Genomic DNA, 20,074 nt, shown 5'->3' with positions numbered 1-20,074 from the left:
ATGCATAGGGGGACCCTGTATGGAAGATGCCACTCACAGCCTGCCCTCTTGTGGTGCCTGCAGTGCAGATGGAGCGTTGGCTTATTTCTAATGTAACAACAACCAGATGTCTTCTTCACGTAAGGGTTGAGTGTTTAGAGCCATAGTCATACTGCCAAAAATTCTTAGTGAACTACAGCCTGACTGAAGACAATTGTCATAGCTTGAAGTTTGCCATGGTACAGTCAAGATGGCAACAATGACCAAACTGTACACATGTCACATTTATTACATGGTTTTTAAAAACTTTTTGTAAGTAAAACCATCTTTTTTATTTTTTATATGAACTGCAGAGCAACTGACACTAATTCGGTAACGGTTTAGCTGAGGAAAGGTTCATTTCTACTGTGTAATCAATGCAATCATGAAAAACAAACTGGACAGACATTTCATATCACGTAATCCACACAATGTAGCAATGGAGACCAAAGCAGTCCATCCATGGTCACGACTAGTGAAGTTTCTAACACTGGCTATCTGAACAAGTTTCATCAGAGTATATATGACACTGTCAGAATGTGTGTGATGTGCTGGTGCGGGTTCTCATACAGACATACCAAACTATGAGCATCACAATCCCTCAGCCCTTATTAAACACTTGGGGGAGGGGGCGATGGAACTCTTAGGGGAAACAGATCACCATGGCATGCATTCACACCCATGCTCACAGTCACACTGACTGACAGGTCATTGCGACCTATTAGGACCACGCACATTACAATGAGGGAGGTTACAAAAATACAGCAATTAGATGCAAACAGTAATATCAAAGAAACAAGATGGAAAACCTGACAGTCAAAAATATAAAAATAGATAGGATACATAAAGATATTGTTACAAATATTAATGGACAGAATTCTCTATAAACTGAACTGACTTTTGAGATCCCTTGACTTTCTTTTGTAACATTAAAGCCACTTCCATTACATAGTAATCACTTCATGTGAGTTGGACCTGTCATTGGAAAAACACAAACTATAAAAATCTGGATTTCCCAAACATCCAAAACTCCAGCTACACCCCACTGACTTATATGGAGAAAATGGCAAACATGATTAAAAAGGATGTTGGTTTATCAATGAAGCAAGAGTTGTGACGGTGATGTCTTATGTCTGAAGTTGCTAATAGGGTTCTTCTGGAGCCTACATCCAGTCATTACTTTAGAGTATAATCTTTACAATGGTATGATTGACTGATACTGACGAGCCATACTGGACATACTGACAGAATCCAAATATGACGCATACATGAATACAAATCATATCTGGGTAATTACTGCTTGTCTTATGATTACGATCTGCTCTATGAAAGCCCAACTGTTCCAGAAGTGTTTCAGATATGAATGTTCAAAAACAAAATAGAGTTGAAGGGCCAATGAAGATGTTTTTTATCTCAATATCAAATCATTTCTGGATAACAATTAAGTACCTGATTATTTTAGACCATTTTAACTGAAAACAAACAAAAATAGCTTCTTAGCTAAAAGCAATTTCTCAAGCAATAATTTTTCTAGGACTGTCGAAGTGGTCTGAGTGAGGGGACTAATTAAAAGAGCCTAATGGGAGGGACATGTAACCTGAAAACTAGCTATTGTTGGCAGAGAGGAGGGCAAACTCTCTTTGTTATTGGCCTATTAACTTAAACCGCCTGGTGATGTTGCCATGTAGTCCAAAACCCAACCCTTGCAAGACAAGATGACATTTTCAAACAGCTCTTACACTAAAGGGCATTATCATAATTTTCACAATTTTACAGCATTATTCCAACCTCATAGTGTGGAAACATATAAAACACAGGGAAAATAACGTTTTTGACTGCACTGTCCCTTTAAAATGAGGACTTTTAGGACATTGTGACCTGGTCCTCGGGGGCACTGTAACTCTGGGAGTATGTTGCCCTATGTTGCCCTTCATCAATACTTTAAGTGGTTTCTAATGCTCAATCATATAGGGATTTTGTCCCTTCAAATTGGAGTGAATCATTTGTCAGCATTGTAAACAGAAAATCCAGTTAACAGTAGATAGTGTTACTAACTGAAATGGCAGTAGGGCCAGATGAGACCGTTTTCAAGTGGAATACATATTATTACAAAGAGTAATACCATTCGTTTTCATTGCCCACACATACTTTTTAGTTTAGGATACATCTAACCAACAGGCCAACCCCAAAGCTCTATAACGCCACATTCACTAACATAGGACAACAAGCTTGATGATCTCATATTTCGAAACTATGACATCCTAGTAAAAGTTCAAAACAAGAAAACAGTTATGTGCTTCAGGTCAGTTTAGGCCTAGATTCAATCAGATCAAGCGTTAAGCGGCGGTAGCCGACACCCACATAGCTGATGTTTTGGCGGTGTTGGAGGTGGAACTGTCAAATCGGTGAGCAGCTGCTCTTGACCATTGTCAGGTAGTCATACCCGTCTCACATTACAAGTTTAGAACGAGAAAATGTAGGCTATATAGAAATAATGACGCTCAAATTGAAAATCATTCAACTAAATAATGAGGATTTCTATCAGCCTAATCGAGTTGTAGATTACATCCCACATTCCAGTATTCAAACTTGTAAACAAGGCTGCATGGTATTCTTGTAGGGCTCTATTCAATCTGTAAAGCTGAAGTGTTACAGATTCCAGGATAGAAATGTAATGGTATTTTCCCATTGAGCCGACATATGCAGTGTTTACCGTGAACACAGTCTCTGCTAATGCGGGAACACTGCCTTTAAATTTCAATCAGGGTGTAACGCTGAACTTCCGCGGTGCGGATTGAATAAAGCCCTTAATGCTACTTCATGCAGCCAATGGCAATGTACGCTTTAGGTATAATGCCAGGAGCCGCTTGTGCTATTTGACAGCTCTAACGCAGTTCCACCTCTGACACAGCCACAACAACAGCTTTGCGGATGTTGTCTAAAGCGGATCTGATTGAATAGAGCCTTTAGTTAATAATGATTTGTCTTCAGATATGGCCGCCGGAGAAACATATTTTCAAAGTGCAAATCTTTTTTTCTTAAAAAAAAAAAAAAAATCATCTTTCAATTCTAAGTACCTACTAGGGTACCGTGGGAGAATAGGTAGGTAGGTATGTCTGTGAACATGGCTGGGAACATCTGACCCTCAGTACACTAGAAGAAAACAAAAGCACCACTATTCAGAGGACTGCTAAGACAAGAGTCCTTTAGTTCTCTTCATATCCTCAGGTCAGGTGGCGTATTTACATGACAATACTCTCTTGGTTTAACCTTGGGTCCGATGTGAAGGGTGAAAGTAATTAAGCAACTTATGTCTGTAAAAAGAAGACTGTTCGTTTGAAAACTCTTCATTTGCATTTTCTTTTTAGTTGGGAGTAATTTTAAGGGGGTTGTTTCCACCTAATATTCATTCCGGTAGGGAATGTTTTTCTTTCGCATGTCAATCGTCCAGTCCAAATGTTAAAAATGATCAAAGTTTGTTGTATCTCCTTCAGTTTGACTTCTTCAATTTCAGATGATACAGGCAGAATTCATAGGTACAAAGTGGTCAATGTCATTCAGTTTGCCAAGACCTTTTTCCTGTCTCTCTCTCTTCTTCCCTCTCTCTTTCCCTCCTCTCTCTCCCTACCTCTCTCTCTTTCTTTCTCTCTTTTCACTGTGGAGTGGGAGCAGCGGTTGAGGAGTGGAGTGTATCCCCAGGGGCGCTGGACTCTGGGTTCAAAAAGAGAAGAATTTGAGATGTGTAACACAAACAGTGCAAAAACATTCAACAGTACAGTTCAAGTTAATTCCAATGGGTCACATGATCACCTTCATACAGTATTAAGTAATTACTGAAAATTCACAGTTGGTCAATACAAAATGTGACTCACCGTGGAGTGTTGGGGTGGTGTTGGTGCTGGAGTGGCCTGGCGGGCGGGGAGGTGAGGAGTGAGGACCACTGGGGATTGGCTGGGGCTCAGTGGGCTGGGCCTGGGCAGAGGAGGGGCCTGTCATGGGGACGGAGGAGGCAGAGGGTGCTGGGCTGGGAGCTGGTTGTGGCGCAGGGATACTGGGGGCCGGCTGGGACTGGGTGGCTGAGGGGCCCTGGGGTGGGGGGCCCGTGGGAGCCGGGGCGGGGTGTGGGCCTCCAGTCTGGCTATGCTGCTGGTGCTGGATCTGTTGGAAGTGCTGCTGACGCGCCCTCATCTCTGCATACTTCAACTGCTCCATGTGGAATGACTGACGATCTGCCAGCAGCTGCTGCCTCTGGTACTCCAACTACACACACACACACACACACACACACACACACACACACACACACACACACACACACACACACACACACACACACACACACACACACACACACACACACACACACACACACACACACATACGTAAATGCGCAGTCCAACCAACAAAGCAAAACCAACTAGTCCACTTAAACTAGATCCCCCATAATGCTTCGCTACTGCCTGACTCACAGCCTCCCTCTCTCGGTCCATGATAGTCTCCAGCTCTTCAAAGTGTCTCAGTTTGATCTCCAGCTTCTTCATCTGAGTCTCCACCAGCAGAGCCACCAGAGACTTGATCTTTCTCTCCTCCACCGCAGCCAGGTGCTATGGAGAGAGAAAGACAGAGAGGGAGGGAGGGAGGGAGGGGGGGGGTGGAGAGGAAGAGAGAGAGAAGAAGCATAGGGTAGGGAAAGGGTAGAGAAAATCATCTTTAGTATGTGAAAATAGCACAGACATACTGAACTGAACATATACTGTTTTTTGTATTTTCTTGCACAGTGAAAAAAATATACTAAACAAAAAAACATTATTTACATAAGTATTCAGACCCTTTGATATGAAACTCGAAATTGAGCTCAGGTGCATCCTGTTTCCATTGATCATCCTTGATGTTTTGACAACTTGATTAGAGTCCACCTGTGGAATATTCAATTGATTGGACATGATTTGGAAAGGCACATACCTGTCTATTTAAGGTCCCACAGTTGACAGTGCAAGTCAGAGCAAAAACCACGCCATGAGGTCGAAGGAATTGTCCGTAGAGCTCCGCGACAGGATTGTGTCATGGCACAGATCTGGGGAAGGGTACCAAAACATTTCTGCAGCATTGAAGGTCCCCAAGAACACAGTGGCCTCCATCATTCTTAAATGGAAGAATTTTGGAAGCACCAAGACTCTTCCTAGAGCTGGCTGCCCGACCAAACTGAGCAGTCGGGGGAAAAGGGTGACCAAGAACCCAATGTTCACTCTGACAGAGCTCCAGAGTTCCTCTGTGGAGATGGGAGAAACTTCCAGAAGGGCAACCATCTGCAGCACTCCACCAATCAGGCCTATATTGTAGAGTGGCCAGACGGAAGCCACTCTTCAGTAAAAGGCACATGAGAGCCCGCTTGGAGTTCGCCAAAAGGCACCTAAAGGACTGGGGTGAAGGTTCACCTTCCAACTGGACAACAACCATAAGCACACAGCCAAGACAAAGCAGGAGTGGCTTCGGGACAAGTCTTAATGTCCTTGAGTGGCCCAACCAGAGCCCGGACTTGAACCCAATGGAACATTTCTGGAGAGACTTGAAAATAGCTGTGCAGCAACACTCCCATCCAACCTGACAGAGCTTGAGAGGATCTGAAGAGAAATGTAACCTTTATTTAACTAGGCAAGTCAGTTAAAAACAAATTCTTATTTACAATGACGGCCTACCCCGGCCAACGCTGGGCCAATTGTGCCGCCCTATGGGACACCCAATCCCCGTCGGATGTGACACAGCCTGGATCCTAACCATAAAGGTGTGCCAAGCTTGTAGCGTCATACCTAAGAAGCCTCAAGGCTGTAATCGCTGCCAAAGGTGTTTCAACAAAGTATTGAGTAAAGGGTCTGAATACTTATGTAAATATGATATTACATTTCCTTAAAAAACTGTTTTTTCTTTGTCATTATGGGGTACTGTGTGTATATTGATGAAAAATACAACAATGTAATACATTTTAGAATAAGGCTGTAACGTAACAAAATGTGGAAAAAGTCAAGGGGTCTGAATACTTTCCGACTGTATAACGTTACTGGATGACAAAAAATACCACCTCATTACTTATGAGATTTTAGGATGATTGTACGAATGGTCACATTTTTCTCTCATGTGGCCTCAACAGCGTGTTAGGCAAAATATGTGCTTTGATTGAAACTAAACACAGGTAAGCTATGCAGTTTAACACTATCTGCAAAAAAATTTGCTCCACTGTATATAATTCAGTACAGGCTTACTTGTAGGCTACTTGGAAACAACACTGTATAACTCAATAAGATCTAAATGCATATCCCATGAAACTGATTGAGATCAAATGATTGGTATGCAGGCGCTGCATGGACGTTTCAGAATCAGAACGTGATTCAGATCTTCAGCTGTGGGGAAAAGGGATCCAGGTGGGCGGGACGGGGTGGTTACCTCCGGATCCGCAGTCTCTGCCTATTTTTGAATCCCTGGGGATTGGCTATGAGAGCTGATTTTGAATCAGATGCCTCCTAATGTAATTGTATGAACTATGGCAAAACTGATCGTAGATCAGCACTCCTACTCTGAGAAGCTTGATACGTACAGCATCTGATCCTAGATCTGTGGTTAGGGGCATCATGCTAAACAAGGGTCAGAAGTCAGACCTTGGCTTTGACGGCAGCAGCAGCCAGGGCAGAGGCAGCAGCGGTAGCCAGGTTCCCCTCTCCCACATCCCGTTCCACCTTCGCCTTCCTTTCGCCCTCGCTCTCTCCTTCTCTCTGGCCCTCCTCCAAGGCCTCCTTCCCTTCCTTCTCCTTCTCTCTCTCACCTAATGCAGAGTGGGAAACATAGAAATCACACTTAATTTAGTGTCTGAGAAAGAGAGACAGAATCCACTATTTTACAGAGATTACAGAGACATTCAAATTCAGTCACAGACATAAACATTACCCATCTCTGTCTCTGTCTTCTCAGACTCTCGGTCCCTCTCTCCTTCTCCCTCTCTCCCTCTCTCCTCCTCCTTCTTCCCGTTTTCTCCTTGCTTCTCATCCTCTTCCATGGCTCCATCTTTATTCTCCTGTTATCACCATGGGGATAAGGACAACAAGGTCAGCTCTTTACTGATACTTGATTTTTTTTTCCCCTTTTTCGTGGTATCCAATTGGTAGTTACAGTCTCATTGCTCATTGCTCGGGAGAGGCGAAGTTTGAGAGTCATGCGTCCTCCGAAACACAACCCAGCCAAGCCGCACTGCTTCTTGACACAATGCCCGCTTAACCCGGAAGCCAGCCACACCAATGTGTCAGAGGAAACACTGTGCACCTGGTGACCGCGTCAGCGTGCATTGCGCCCGGCCCGCCACAGGAGTCGCTAGTGCGTGATGGGACAAGAACATCCCTGCCGGCCAAACCCTCCCCTAACCCGGAAGACCGTGCCACTCGGGAGGCCGTCCTTACTGATACTTGAGTATCGATCATCACAACATAGACAATTCAGAACTGGTTTGCCAGAAGACTCGACCATGCAAACACAGGTACAGTAGAAGTCCAAACAGACACCATACCTTGGTCTCCCTCTTCTCCTCACTGGATTGGCTGTCACTCTTACTCTCCTCACTGCTCTCTTCTGGAGGCAGAGAAAAGACAGATGAGTTGTCAGCCAGCCTTACGTCTACCCCACCTGCAACTCGTTTTTCAATTCAGATTGATAAACTATTGACATACATACTTATGTGGAAACATGACCAAAGATGACTATAGTTTTATATAATAGTAGATGGAAGCTGTACCAGGTTTGTCTCCTTCCTCCAGGCTGGTGCCTGCAATGCCGCTGCCCTCCAGGCCGTAGAGGGGGTCCTGTCTGCCACTGGCCCGCGCCGCCTCCTCCACCCTCCTCACATGGGCCTCCACCAGTGCTGCTGGGACCTCCTCCTTCATACGGGAAAACTCCTCTGAGAGAGAGAGAGAAGAGAGAAACAGCTGAACGCTACACCCAATACACAATGCATCTCTAAAATGTCTCTCTCTTGAGAAAAAAAAAAACTCAAGACATCTCCTGGTAAATAACGGTTAACTAAACAGTTATCTGACACAAATCAGACCAGTCTTTACTCTGTGTGATCCGACCGACGGTTAGTTAGTGAGTTGACCCCTCACCCAGGGCAGACTTGGCGGCTGCGGAGGCCACGCGGGGGTCCACCACGGAGGCCAGGAAGGCCACGGTGCTCATGACCGGGTTGCCTGCCTGGCTGAAGGGGACGGGCTGGTAGGCCAGGGGGCCCAGGGACGAGGACATGTCCTCCAGGTATGGGTCCTCAATGGGCAGACGCAGGAAGTGCAGGATACACTCATCCTGGGTACGTGAGCCCACGTGCTCTGACACCTTGTTCCAGTCATCCTTGTACATCTCCAGACCCTGAAAGGGGAGGGATGATATGATTGATATTAATAATTATAATGTTATATTAAGCCTTAGATTTTGTTTTCAGATAAGTGCTTTGTGTGTTTTTGTTCCTCTCAACACGTTTTCAATTTTAAGTTAATTTGGATTTAAAGGGCATTTTGTTGAACCATTCTGTTGAATGGTAATAAAGTGGAGGAGACAGCTGTTAGTTACCTCTAGCAGCAGTAGTGTCTCCTGTTCGGTCCAGTCTCGCATGGCATTGGCAGCAGTCTTACTCTGTAGACAGGAAGAAGTAATATCACTGAAACACATCACTACTCTTTAATAGTTAGCTATACAGTGCATTATGATCCTCATCAGTTCTGCAGTGTTGTGAGCCATACCTTAGGAGGCCCAGTCTTCTTGCTGTACATGTCTGTCCTCAGGCCAAAGTTCTGCAGGTCGGCTGGCTGCTTCTCCTTCACCTTATCTGGGAATGACAGAATCTGCTGGGCCGCCGGAGTCTAGAGGGGACAGAGAGAGAAGGTAAGTGGAGTGAAGCTACAGTCAAAAAGAGACATCTAGAACCAAAATATAGATACAATTTGTGTTTGTGCGTGCACATGTGTTTATCTGTGTGTGTGTGTGTGCGTGTGTGTGTGTGTGTGTGTGCGCATGCGTGTGTGTGTGTACCTGGGATGCCTTGGGCTGCAGGGGCACCAGGCTGGAAGGGGTGTCAGCCAGGACGTGGAAGTGGGAGGTGGGCGGGGGGCCCATGGGGGTGGGCCGGCTCTCTGAGTCCACCTGGTAGTTGATCAGACCCCACTGCTCCAGGAATGCATGCACCCTGAGGAGAGGAGGAGATAAATATTACTGCAGGAAGTAGATGAAAAGAAAAGAATACACAACAATGACAGTGTGTACACAATGTACTACAGCAGGGGTGTCAAATCTGGTCTAAAGGTGTTTTTTTTTTACTCAATAAACTTTAAAATGTCTAAAACCAAATGGAAACTATGTAGAAATTATAATGGACCTACATTCATACAGTTTCTTGACCGTGTCCATCTCTCTAATCAACCAAATGAAAGCTAGACAGTCAGGCAGCATCGAAAATTCCATGATGACCAGAGGACTAATTTTTGCACATTTTGACGGCGAGGAAATATAATCCATTTTCAGTGCGGCCCTCCGGACCTTGTTGAAGACCGAATGAGGCCCTCCGGACCTCGTTGAAGACCTAATGAGGCCCTCCGGACCTCGTTGAAGACCGAATGAGGCCCTCCGGACCTCGTTGAAGACCGAATGAGGCCCTCCGGACCTCGTTGAAGACCGAATGCGGCCCCCGGGGCAAAATTCGTTTGACACCCTTGTTCTACAGGGTGTTTGTTCAACCAGCCTGATCTGAGCGCAGCGGTCTGGTTTCATGAAGCTAGTATTATACTCTTCTTATAAGAATTACAAAACGGAGTAAACTGTAATGCGACTGTTGTAAATGTCCTGTGTGCAGCGAGTCCTCCTAACCTCATGATGGCACACACGTCTCCGGCCAGGTTCCTACGACAGGCGGTGGAGGTGAGGTACTCCTGCGGGTTCAGCCTGTACGTGTCAATCATGAAGTTCCTGTAGGCCAGGTAACTGTGGAGAGATAGAGATTCTTGTCAGTGAATATACAGTTAAGTCACTCCAAACCTTAAAGCTGTGTGAAATATGTTGTTTTATGCATAACACAGAGGAGTACATAAGCTAGGCATGTGTAATAATAATATGTTAGCATGGGTTTACTCACATCTCAGGGGTTTTGGATTTGTTCTTGCCATTGAAAAACTCTGGGAGGGCTCTGCGCTCAATAGCATGGACACTGAGAAAGAGAGAACGAGGTTAACATACAGTAGACTAGCTATACCATTTAAGAGCATCTCTCTAGAATAGGGATGGGCAACTGGCAGCTCCCACCCTCGGATCAATCCCCCCCAGTTAGGGAATAGTAGAATACACAAGGTTCAATTTCATCAGCAGCTTTTTTCTTGTTATGTCAGTCACTGATAGTTAACCATGTCAGATAACATTTCTTAGATTGCTAAGTTAGTTTAGCGGACAGCTATCTAAACTTGTTATGGTCGAATTACCGCCCAGGGGACCCACATTGATTTAGTTAGTCTCACTCAGATATTATATTATAAACTGCAAACATTTCTCTCCACCCTATGGCAAAATGTGTAGAACTGTAGGAAATGTGCTTTAAAACAGCTCATTGTCCTCTCTACTCCATGGCACAATGAGTGGAATTGCATGAAGTTAGTTATAAAATTGTAAAATCTTCTCAACACCCCATGGCCAAATGTGTAGAATTGCACGAAACAAACTCTAAAGTGTAACACTATAAGGCTGATGATCCGGGGGAGGGGGGGGATGTGTAGCCTACCTGTTGTAGTCAAACCATGCAGCGTAGCTGGGGATGATGATGTGGTGGGTCTGCTCAGTCACGTTGTCCTCATGGAGGTCCGACCCTTTCACCGGCTCTCCCTTCACACTCGGAGAGCCCTCCTCCTCCTCCTTTTCTGCAGTTTCCATGGATTCATCCTCTTGCTCATCTGTTCAAGAGATAAAAGAGGAGATAATGAACATAGGGGGACAGAAAGGATAGATTAAGCTAAAATATAGTGACCTCACCCTGCAGACAGTGTATACACTGAGATGTAAAGTTATGATGTGATGTGTGTGTTGTGCATCAGGTTGGATACTGTGACAGCAAAACATTTAAATAATCTGTACATATGGACAAATATAGAAAGTATTGTATTGATGAAGTAGTTCAGGGAACTCACCCAGGTCTGTCATGGTACCTCCTTTCACTGGTGTCAACTCAGAGTCTTTCTTAGTGTTGGCTACAGAGAGACAGAGACAGAGAGGGAGGGGGGTTTGCATTTCCTGTGACACAAGACTTTAGTTCAACCCCTGACCTTCAGTCACAATGATGATACTGATGTTTCAACCAGCGTAAATATCAGGAGGATAAGCCAATGGGCTAAGTCAAAATCGTACATAATAAAGTGTATGTGTGAGTTAGAATGTTCACTAACAAAATGTCATATGTATTGTACATGTGTGTGTGTGTTGTGTACCTGTCTTAGGTAGGGTGACCTCCTCTACAGCAGGTACAGGTGATGGTTCATCCAGATCTTTAGTCAGATCCTCTGGCTCCTCCTCTCTCTGGCCTCGCTTAGACTTAGTGTACGGGGTGGTGGGCCTACACACACACACACACACACACACACACAAAGTCAGTCATACTGTATAGCATCTAAAGGCTAGTATTTCTTAGTCATAGTGTGTGTCAGCAATCTACAGATCTCCCAATGACACCTCTACAAAGGGCATCATCCTGGGCTGGCCTATACAGTAGTAAACAAAGGGTAGTAGGGTAGCACACACACACACACACATACCCTTTCTTGGTGTTCTTCTTCTTGCTCTCCTGGGATGTTGGAGTGGGCGAGGGGGAGGGTGAGCGCTTCCTCTTCTTGGCGCTGCCGGGCTTCTTGTCCCGGCGCTCGTCCCCTGGGGTGGTCACCTCGTCCGTCAGGGTCTTGGCTGAGATCCTCTTCCTCTTGGGGCCCCCCTCTCCGACCTCATAGTCCTCCTCATTCATCCACTCATTAAACTGGTCCAGGTCCAGGATCCACTTGGCATGGACCTGAAGAAACACAGTTTTTAATATGATGTCATAAACAGGGTGTGAATTACAGGGGAGCCAGGAGGGGCTCAGCTCCTCTGAATGAGACATTAGCTCTCCTAAATGCAACAAAAGTCCAACTTTGGAGGGGTCTCTAAATAATGCTAATTTAATATTATACTATTTGCTTAAAATGTAGTGGTAAATATGTTTTACAGTGGTAAATATTACAATAAAAGTGTCCAAATACTACTACATCACTGGCTACCAGTAGGCCTATTTGAAGTTCATGGTAACAGGCCTACAATTTGTAGCCTAGAGTAGTAAATTGAGCGTGTGTATTTGGGTGACCCTTCCCGTTTTCCCCGGAACAGTTTCAGCGTCCCAACTTTTCAGCCTACAAAAAAAGTTTAATTTATCAGCAAGATGCATCAATTGTAGGTCTTATCAATGGCTGAATGTCATTAGGCACACTGTTTGGTGTTTTGTAATGGCGTAAGTGTACATGCGATGCACTGTTTGGATTGTTTTGGAGTGGTTGAACATGCATACTTTTTGAAGTCATTTGTTTGACAAACAGATGAAAACACTGTGACTGGTTGTGCCCATGCCACATTGAAAGGTAATTCATTTCTACCATTAAATTATATCTTTATTATTAGGCCCATAAAACAAATTCATATAGACCCCCCCGAATATCACGGTGTAATTCGCACTCTGGTCATAAACATGTATATATGTTAATAATTTCTTACATGTATATATGAGAGACAGAGAGAGCCGTGTCCGGATACCGGTACTTGCATAATAAATAGTACGCTGATTACTGTATATATGCGAATAGAAAGTTTTATGGTATATGAGATTTCAAAAATGTTGTATGCTTTAAATGTAAGGATGTCATATTAATTTCTGCTCTTCATCTAATACGAATTAGCTGCATGCTATTGAGGACGAGAATCGTTTATTTCAGACCCAAGTGTGTTTGACAAGGGGACGAGGCGAGCTGTCCAAAACGAATGAATGACGGCTTCTATCAGGATGTTCTAAATAGTAGGCTACGTAGTATGGTTAGTACATAGTAGAGAATGTTTGTAATTAGTAGGAAAGAGCGATTTTGGGCACAGCCCTTACACACAGAAAGAGAGGAAGAAAGTTATGTGTGCTGACCTTCCTGGGTTTCTCTGGGCTGGGCGGATCTTCCACAGCTGCCTCCACCTCACTGGCTGAGATCCAGGTGTCATAGCTGAGCAGCAGGGGACAGAGGTCAGATGGAGGTCAGAGACTAGTGTCAGCCTAGTGCACTACATGTCACAACATGGTGCTATAACACAGGCTGAGAAAAACAATATGGAACTGTTTGCTTTTGTCGTGGTGTATGAATAGGTAAAGGAGATGTGGGTATGGGTTAGAGAGCATGTTAGTGTACATTCACTGTGTGACTTTACTCAATAGTGTCAGTGTCGCAGGTGTTAAAGCATGCTGTGCTGCTAAAGGCTAAGGTTGAGTTGACTGTGTCAGGCTGAGGCCCCAGTATGGACAGTACCTACCTGTCAGGAGAGTATCCCCAGTGGAGCAGCACCTGCTTGTCTCTCTTCATCACCGGACGCACCCACTCCTCTGAACCAACCAGGGGATTGGTGAGAGAGAGAGGGAGGGGCCTCATTTTCAAGCCACTACATTTTTGTCATTTAGTAGATGCTCTTATACAGAGCAATTAAGGTTAAGTGCCTTGCTCAAGGGCACATTTGATCCATAATGTTAGACTGACTCACCCTCCTCAAGACTGGCAGGGATTGGAACCACCACATGGGAGCTGCATGTCTTGTCTTCAGTCACTGAGCCCTGCTGGCAGCAAACAAACTCTGTTTAACTGTGTTTGTATGTTGTGTTGTATTGTATTGCACTGTATGTGTACTCCATATACAGTTTCGTCACTAGGTCAGTGAAGACAAGCCTACCTGGTGCCTCTTGATTATGTCCTTCAGTTTCCCCAGCAGCTTGGCCTCAATGTCAGAGCTCAGGTAGATCACTGGTCGACTCAGACAGTTGTTCTAATCGACAGATGGCAAGAAAGAGAGAGAGAGAGAATAAGAAAGAGGGAGTGAATAGAAAAGAGAGAGTGAATAAGAAAGAGAGTGAATAAGAAAGAGAGAGTGAATAGGAAAGAGAGGGTGAATAGGAAAGAGAGGTTGAATAAGAAAGAGAGAGTGAATAAGAAAGAGAGAGTGAATAAGAAAGAGAGTGAATAAGAAAGAGAGAGTGAATAAGAAAGAGAGAGTGAATAGGAAAGAGAGAGTGAATAAGAAAGAGAGAGTGAATAAGAAAGAGAGAGTGAATAAGAAAGAGAGAGTGAATAAGAAAGAGAGAGTGAATAAGAAAGAAAGAGTGAATAAGAAAGAGATGGTGAATAAGAAAGAGGAAGTGAATAAGAAAGAGAGTGAATAAGAAAGAGAGAGTGAATAAGAAAGAGAGAGTGAATAGGAAAGAGAGTGAATAAGAAAGAGAGAGTGAATAAGAAAGAGAGAGTGAATAAGAAAGAGAGAGTGAATAGGAAAGAGATGGTGAATAAGAAAGAGAGAGTGAATAAGAAAGAGAGTGAATAAGAAAGAGAGAGTGAATAAGAAAGAGAGAGTGAATAGGAAAGAGAGAGTGAATAAGAAAGATAGTGTGAATAGGAAAGAGAGGGTGAATAGGAAAGAGAGGGTGAATAGGAAAGAGAGTGAATAAGAAAGAGAGAGTGAATAAGAAAGAGAGAGTGAATAGGAAAGAGAGAGTGAATAAGAAAGAGAGAGTGAATAAGAAAGAGAGAGTGAATAAGAAAGAGAGAGTGAATAAGAAAGAGAGAGTGAATAAGAAAGAGAGGGTGAATAAGAAAGAGAGAGTGAATAAGAAAGAGAGAGTGAATAAGAAAGAGAGAGTGAATAAGAAAGAGAGAGTGAATAAGAAAGAGAGAGTGAATAAGAAAGAGATGGTGAATAAGAAAGAGAGAGTGAATAAGAAAGAGAGTGAATAAGAGAGAGTGAATAAGAAAGAGAGAGTGAATAGGAAAGAGAGAGTGAATAAGAAAGAGAGAGTGAATAAGAAAGAGAGAGTGAATAAGAAAGAGATGGTGAATAAGAAAGAGAGAGTGAATAAGAAAGAGAGTGAATAAGAAAGAGAGAGTGAATAAGAAAGAGAGAGTGAATAAGAAAGAGAGAGTGAATAAGAAAGAGAGAGTGAATAAGAAAGAGAGAGTGAATAAGAAAGAGATGGTGAATAAGAAAGAGAGAGTGAATAGGAAAGAGAGAGTGAATAAGAGAGAGTGAATAAGAAAGAGAGGGTGAATAGGAAAGAGAGTGAATAAGAAAGAGAGAGTGAATAAGAAAGAGAGAGTGAATAAGAAAGAGAGAGTGAATAAGAAAGAGAGAGTGAATAAGAAAGAGAGAGTGAATAAGAAAGAGAGGGTGAATAAGAAAGAGAGAGTGAATAAGAGAGGGTGAATAAGAAAGAGAGTGAATAAGAAAGAGAGAGTGAATAAGAAAGAGAGAGTGAATAAGAAAGAGAGAGTGAATAAGAAAGAGAGTGAATAAGAAAGAGAGAGTGAATAAGAAAGAGAGAGTGAATAAGAAAGAGAGAGTGAATAAGAGAGGGTGAATAAGAAAGAGAGTGAATAAGAAAGAGAGGGTGAATAAGAAAGAGAGAGTGAATAAGAAAGAGAGAGTGAATAAGAAAGAGAGAGTGAATAAGAAAGAGAGAGTGAATAAGAAAGAGAGAGTGAATAAGAGAGGGTGAATAAGAAAGAGAGTGAATAAGAAAGAGAGGGTGAATAAGAAAGAGAGAGTGAATAAGAAAGAGAGAGTGAATAAGAAAGAGAGAGTGAATAAGAGAGGGTGAATAAGAAAGAGAGTGAATAAGAAAGAGAGGGTGAATAAGAAAGAGAGTGAATAAGAAAGAGAGAGTGAATAGGAAAGAGAGAGTGAATAAGAAAGAGAGAGTGAATAGGAAAGAGAGAGTGAATAAGAAAGAGAGGGTGAATAAGAAAGAGATGGTGAATAAGAAAGAGAGAGTGAATAGGAAAGAGAGAGTGAATAAGAAAGAGAGAGTGAATAAGAAAGAGAGAGTGAATAAGAAAGAGAGAGTGAATAAGAAAGAGAGAGTGAATAAGAAAGAGAAAGTGAATAAGAAAGAGAGGGTGAATAAGAAAGAGAGAGTGAATAAGAAAGAGAGTGAATAAGAAAGAGAGAGTGAATAAGAAAGAGAGAGTTAATAAGAAAGAGAGAGTGAATAAGAAAGAGAGAGTGAATAAGAAAGAGATGGTGAATAAGAAAGAGAGAGTGAATAAGAAAGAGAGTGAATAAGAAAGAGAGAGTGAATAAGAAAGAGAGAGTGAATAAGAAAGAGAGAGTGAATAAGAAAGAGAGAGTGAATAAGAAAGAGAGAGTGAATAAGAAAGAGATGGTGAATAAGAAAGAGAGAGTGAATAGGAAAGAGAGAGTGAATAAGAGAGAGTGAATAAGAAAGAGAGGGTGAATAGGAAAGAGAGTGAATAAGAAAGAGAGAGTGAATAAGAAAGAGAGAGTGAATAAGAAAGAGAGAGTGAATAAGAAAGAGAGAGTGAATAAGAAAGAGAGAGTGAATAAGAAAGAGAGGGTGAATAAGAAAGAGAGAGTGAATAAGAGAGGGTGAATAAGAAAGAGAGTGAATAAGAAAGAGAGAGTGAATAAGAAAGAGAGAGTGAATAAGAAAGAGAGAGTGAATAAGAAAGAGAGTGAATAAGAAAGAGAGAGTGAATAAGAAAGAGAGAGTGAATAAGAAAGAGAGAGTGAATAAGAGAGGGTGAATAAGAAAGAGAGTGAATAAGAAAGAGAGGGTGAATAAGAAAGAGAGAGTGAATAAGAAAGAGAGAGTGAATAAGAAAGAGAGAGTGAATAAGAAAGAGAGAGTGAATAAGAAAGAGAGAGTGAATAAGAGAGGGTGAATAAGAAAGAGAGTGAATAAGAAAGAGAGGGTGAATAAGAAAGAGAGAGTGAATAAGAAAGAGAGAGTGAATAAGAAAGAGAGAGTGAATAAGAGAGGGTGAATAAGAAAGAGAGTGAATAAGAAAGAGAGGGTGAATAAGAAAGAGAGTGAATAAGAAAGAGAGAGTGAATAGGAAAGAGAGAGTGAATAAGAAAGAGAGAGTGAATAGGAAAGAGAGAGTGAATAAGAAAGAGAGGGTGAATAAGAAAGAGATGGTGAATAAGAAAGAGAGAGTGAATAGGAAAGAGAGAGTGAATAAGAAAGAGAGAGTGAATAAGAAAGAGAGAGTGAATAAGAAAGAGAGAGTGAATAAGAAAGAGAGAGTGAATAAGAAAGAGAAAGTGAATAAGAAAGAGAGGGTGAATAAGAAAGAGAGAGTGAATAAGAAAGAGAGTGAATAAGAAAGAGAGAGTGAATAAGAAAGAGAGAGTTAATAAGAAAGAGAGAGTGAATAAGAAAGAGAGAGTGAATAAGAAAGAGAGGGTGAATAAGAAAGAGAGTGAATAAGAAAGAGAGAGTGAATAAGAAAGAGAGTGAATAAGAAAGAGAGAGTGAATAAGAAAGGGAGGGACACAGAACAATAGATAAATAAATAGTTTTCCAAAGAAGAACACGGCAGACTGACCTGTACCAGGGATTTCTCGATAGTCATGAACATCTCCACATTGCGGTCCATCCGAGAAGGATTCTGAAAGTCAAACCTGCGCCTGCCATGAAGACAGACAGGAGTCAAATATCTCAAAGAACCTCGTCAAATATTTCAATAAAAATACATCATTGTCAAAATGAAAACATCTCAAGGATCAATCTATTTTATTTCATCTTAAACAGAACTTTCAACTATACAACTGGGTTCAATTCATTTGAAGGGAATGTATGTGCAGTGAGCCAAACAAAATCTAATGATGTTAATGAAACTCTTACCAGCCCTGATCACTCTTGAACTTGTAGGCTGCTGCCAGAATGTGGCAGAGAGCCCCACCAGACTTAAAGTCCAGGAAACTCTTCATCTGAACAGAAAGACAGAGGGTTAGATACAATATTCTTAAAAATATATATATATTTAACCTTTATTTAACTAGGTAAGTCAGTTAAGAACAAATTCTTATTTACAATGATGGCCTACCCCGCCAAACCCTAACCCGGACGACGCTGGGCCAATTGTGCGCCACCCTATGGGACTCCCAAACACGGGCGGTTGTGATACAGCCTGGAATCAAACCAGGGTCTGTAGTGACGCTTCTAGCACTGAGATACAGTGCCTTAGACCGCTGATCCACTCGCGAGCCCTAGAATAGTGTAATAGGGGAAGCACAATACCCAATTGTGTGTGTATATGTTTGTACCGGCAGCCTGGTGAGAGGTGGGTTGCTGACATGTCTTCCGAACACCTCCTCCTGAAACTGCAGTAGCTGGACCACTAGGCTGGACAGAGACTTGTTGGTGGGGGGCTCCGCCTGGATGTACTGAGGGATGAGAAAGAGAGAGAGAGAGAGAGAGAGAGAGAGAGAGAGAGAGAGAGAGAGGATTAACATGGAAATGTCAGAATAAATAGACATTGTAACTTAAGTTTAGTTTGTGTGTGCATGTGCGATAGCGAGAGAGAGAATATGATTTTTTTTTCTATATCCACCATAGAACTTTGACAGTTTGAACACTACAATTAACAAAAGCAGAATTCATTTGATGGTCAAAGAAACAACAGGTTTCTTTACGTGAATCTTTGCATTCTTTCTGTCTGGGCCAGGTTGAGAATGGTAGAGCTGAGCGCATGCTCTGAGACAATAGACAGGGCTTTTTGGCAACACTATAATGAGAAAATTCTGCACACCATCTGGGAAGGGGTAAAAGGGGGCGGATCATTAAAACTCAAGGCGCATATATTGCCCTAAAAGAACATGGCGTGCAATGGGGTGAAAGATAAAACCGAAAGCGCCGGTAAAAAGACAGCTCAACATCTGGATTTGTGCACTTGCGCTGCCGGTGCGGTAGCCGGAGTATAGACATCTGCAATCAATGAAATTACCGTTAGATAGCCAGTTGGGTTTCCTCCCCTTGAACAAAAACCTGCAACACAGGCCATTCATTCCCCTCTACTAAAAGGGGGTAGTAACATGGATTTATGTTCATAATTTGCAACGCGGAATTTCCCCAAGACGTTTTCGCAGCATCCTTTTGTTTCAGTCTCGTGAATGTGTGGATTCAACCGCTGAACTATCCTGCAACCCATCTAATCTCACACCCTCCTTCTCCTTTCTCTTTGCTCACTCGTTTTGCTGTTAGGATTGCTCTCCTTCATTTATGATAATATGAATGCGTGTATTTATTACTTTAGCAAAAAAAACAGGCAGTACCTTTTTATAATTCTTGCCCAACCAAACGCGGACATTGTCGAATTGCGAGACGGTATCAGACGTTTCGAAATATTTTACGTTCGGGCCGCCGTCTTTCTTCCGCACCGCCATCTTTGTCTGCAGAATGACAGCGACCTGGTGGTGGAAAGAAGATACTGCAGTCGGTGGGCCCATTACTGCCACTGTAGTTGCAGTAAATATACAATAGGTGGCGTCATTGCATAAAGATAATGCAGTGCGTAATAATGTCTGCATCGTTTTAAACACGGACACCAGAGAGTGCACATTGAACGTAATGTAGGCCTACCTTTCTAAATTATGTTTTGACATGGGATGAGAGAAATCATTACCACATTATAAATATGTATTTTCTACATAAAAACAAGCATTATGTATGCCTGGTATTTATTGCTATTTAATTAGGTTCGTTAGGTTTCAGACCTTCTGCTCTCATTACCCAAATGTGCTTGCTCACTATTATAGCAGTTCTGTCTCCGAGTTGTATTTCGCCAGGGCTAACTTGAAAAAGAGATGTCCATCTTGTGTTCTCCCTGTTTTAAATTTTGTATTTAACCTTTATTTAACTAGGCAAGTCAGTTAAGAACAAATTCTTATTTACAATGATGGTTAACTGCCTTCTTCAGGGGCATAACAGATT

At 42.6% G+C, this 20,074-nt stretch overlaps 1 protein-coding gene across 1 annotated transcript; it reads right to left on the bottom strand.

Moving 5' to 3' along the window:
• Positions 1-203: 203 nt before the first annotated feature.
• On the bottom strand, positions 204-19,536 carry LOC139413521 (SWI/SNF complex subunit SMARCC2-like). Its single transcript, XM_071161013.1, has 25 exons — positions 19,417-19,536; positions 18,409-18,528; positions 17,987-18,072; positions 17,688-17,769; positions 14,023-14,115; positions 13,837-13,906; positions 13,612-13,681; positions 13,232-13,307; positions 11,835-12,082; positions 11,511-11,635; positions 11,214-11,273; positions 10,811-10,979; positions 10,175-10,246; positions 9,910-10,023; positions 9,079-9,232; positions 8,790-8,909; positions 8,620-8,682; positions 8,160-8,418; positions 7,793-7,954; positions 7,568-7,629; positions 6,955-7,081; positions 6,669-6,832; positions 4,488-4,622; positions 3,891-4,278; positions 204-3,729 (listed from the first exon to the last, which is right to left on the bottom strand). Exons 1-25 carry the CDS (start codon positions 19,525-19,527, stop codon positions 3,671-3,673), a joined length of 3,189 nt encoding a protein of 1,062 aa, XP_071017114.1. The 5' UTR covers positions 19,528-19,536; the 3' UTR covers positions 204-3,670.
• Positions 19,537-20,074: the final 538 nt, after the last annotated feature.

The sequence above is a fragment of the Oncorhynchus clarkii genome, chromosome 7 (assembly GCF_045791955.1).
Source record: "Oncorhynchus clarkii lewisi isolate Uvic-CL-2024 chromosome 7, UVic_Ocla_1.0, whole genome shotgun sequence".
Taxonomy (NCBI): domain Eukaryota; kingdom Metazoa; phylum Chordata; class Actinopteri; order Salmoniformes; family Salmonidae; genus Oncorhynchus; species Oncorhynchus clarkii.
The sequence above is the reverse complement of the archived record's forward strand: the minus strand, read 5'-3'. Positions and strand labels throughout refer to the sequence as shown.

Coding starts and splice junctions, on each gene's coding strand:
- LOC139413521 (XM_071161013.1), bottom strand. CDS start 19,527: ATGGCGGTGCGGAAGAAAGACGGCGGCCCGAACGTAAAATATTTCGAA. Junction 10,024..10,174: donor AAATCCAAAACCCCTGAGAT/GTGAGTAAACCC, acceptor ATCTCTCCACAG/TTACCTGGCCTACAGGAACT. Junction 4,279..4,487: donor TGGACCGAGAGAGGGAGGCT/GTGAGTCAGGCA, acceptor GTGTGTGTGTAG/TTGGAGTACCAGAGGCAGCA.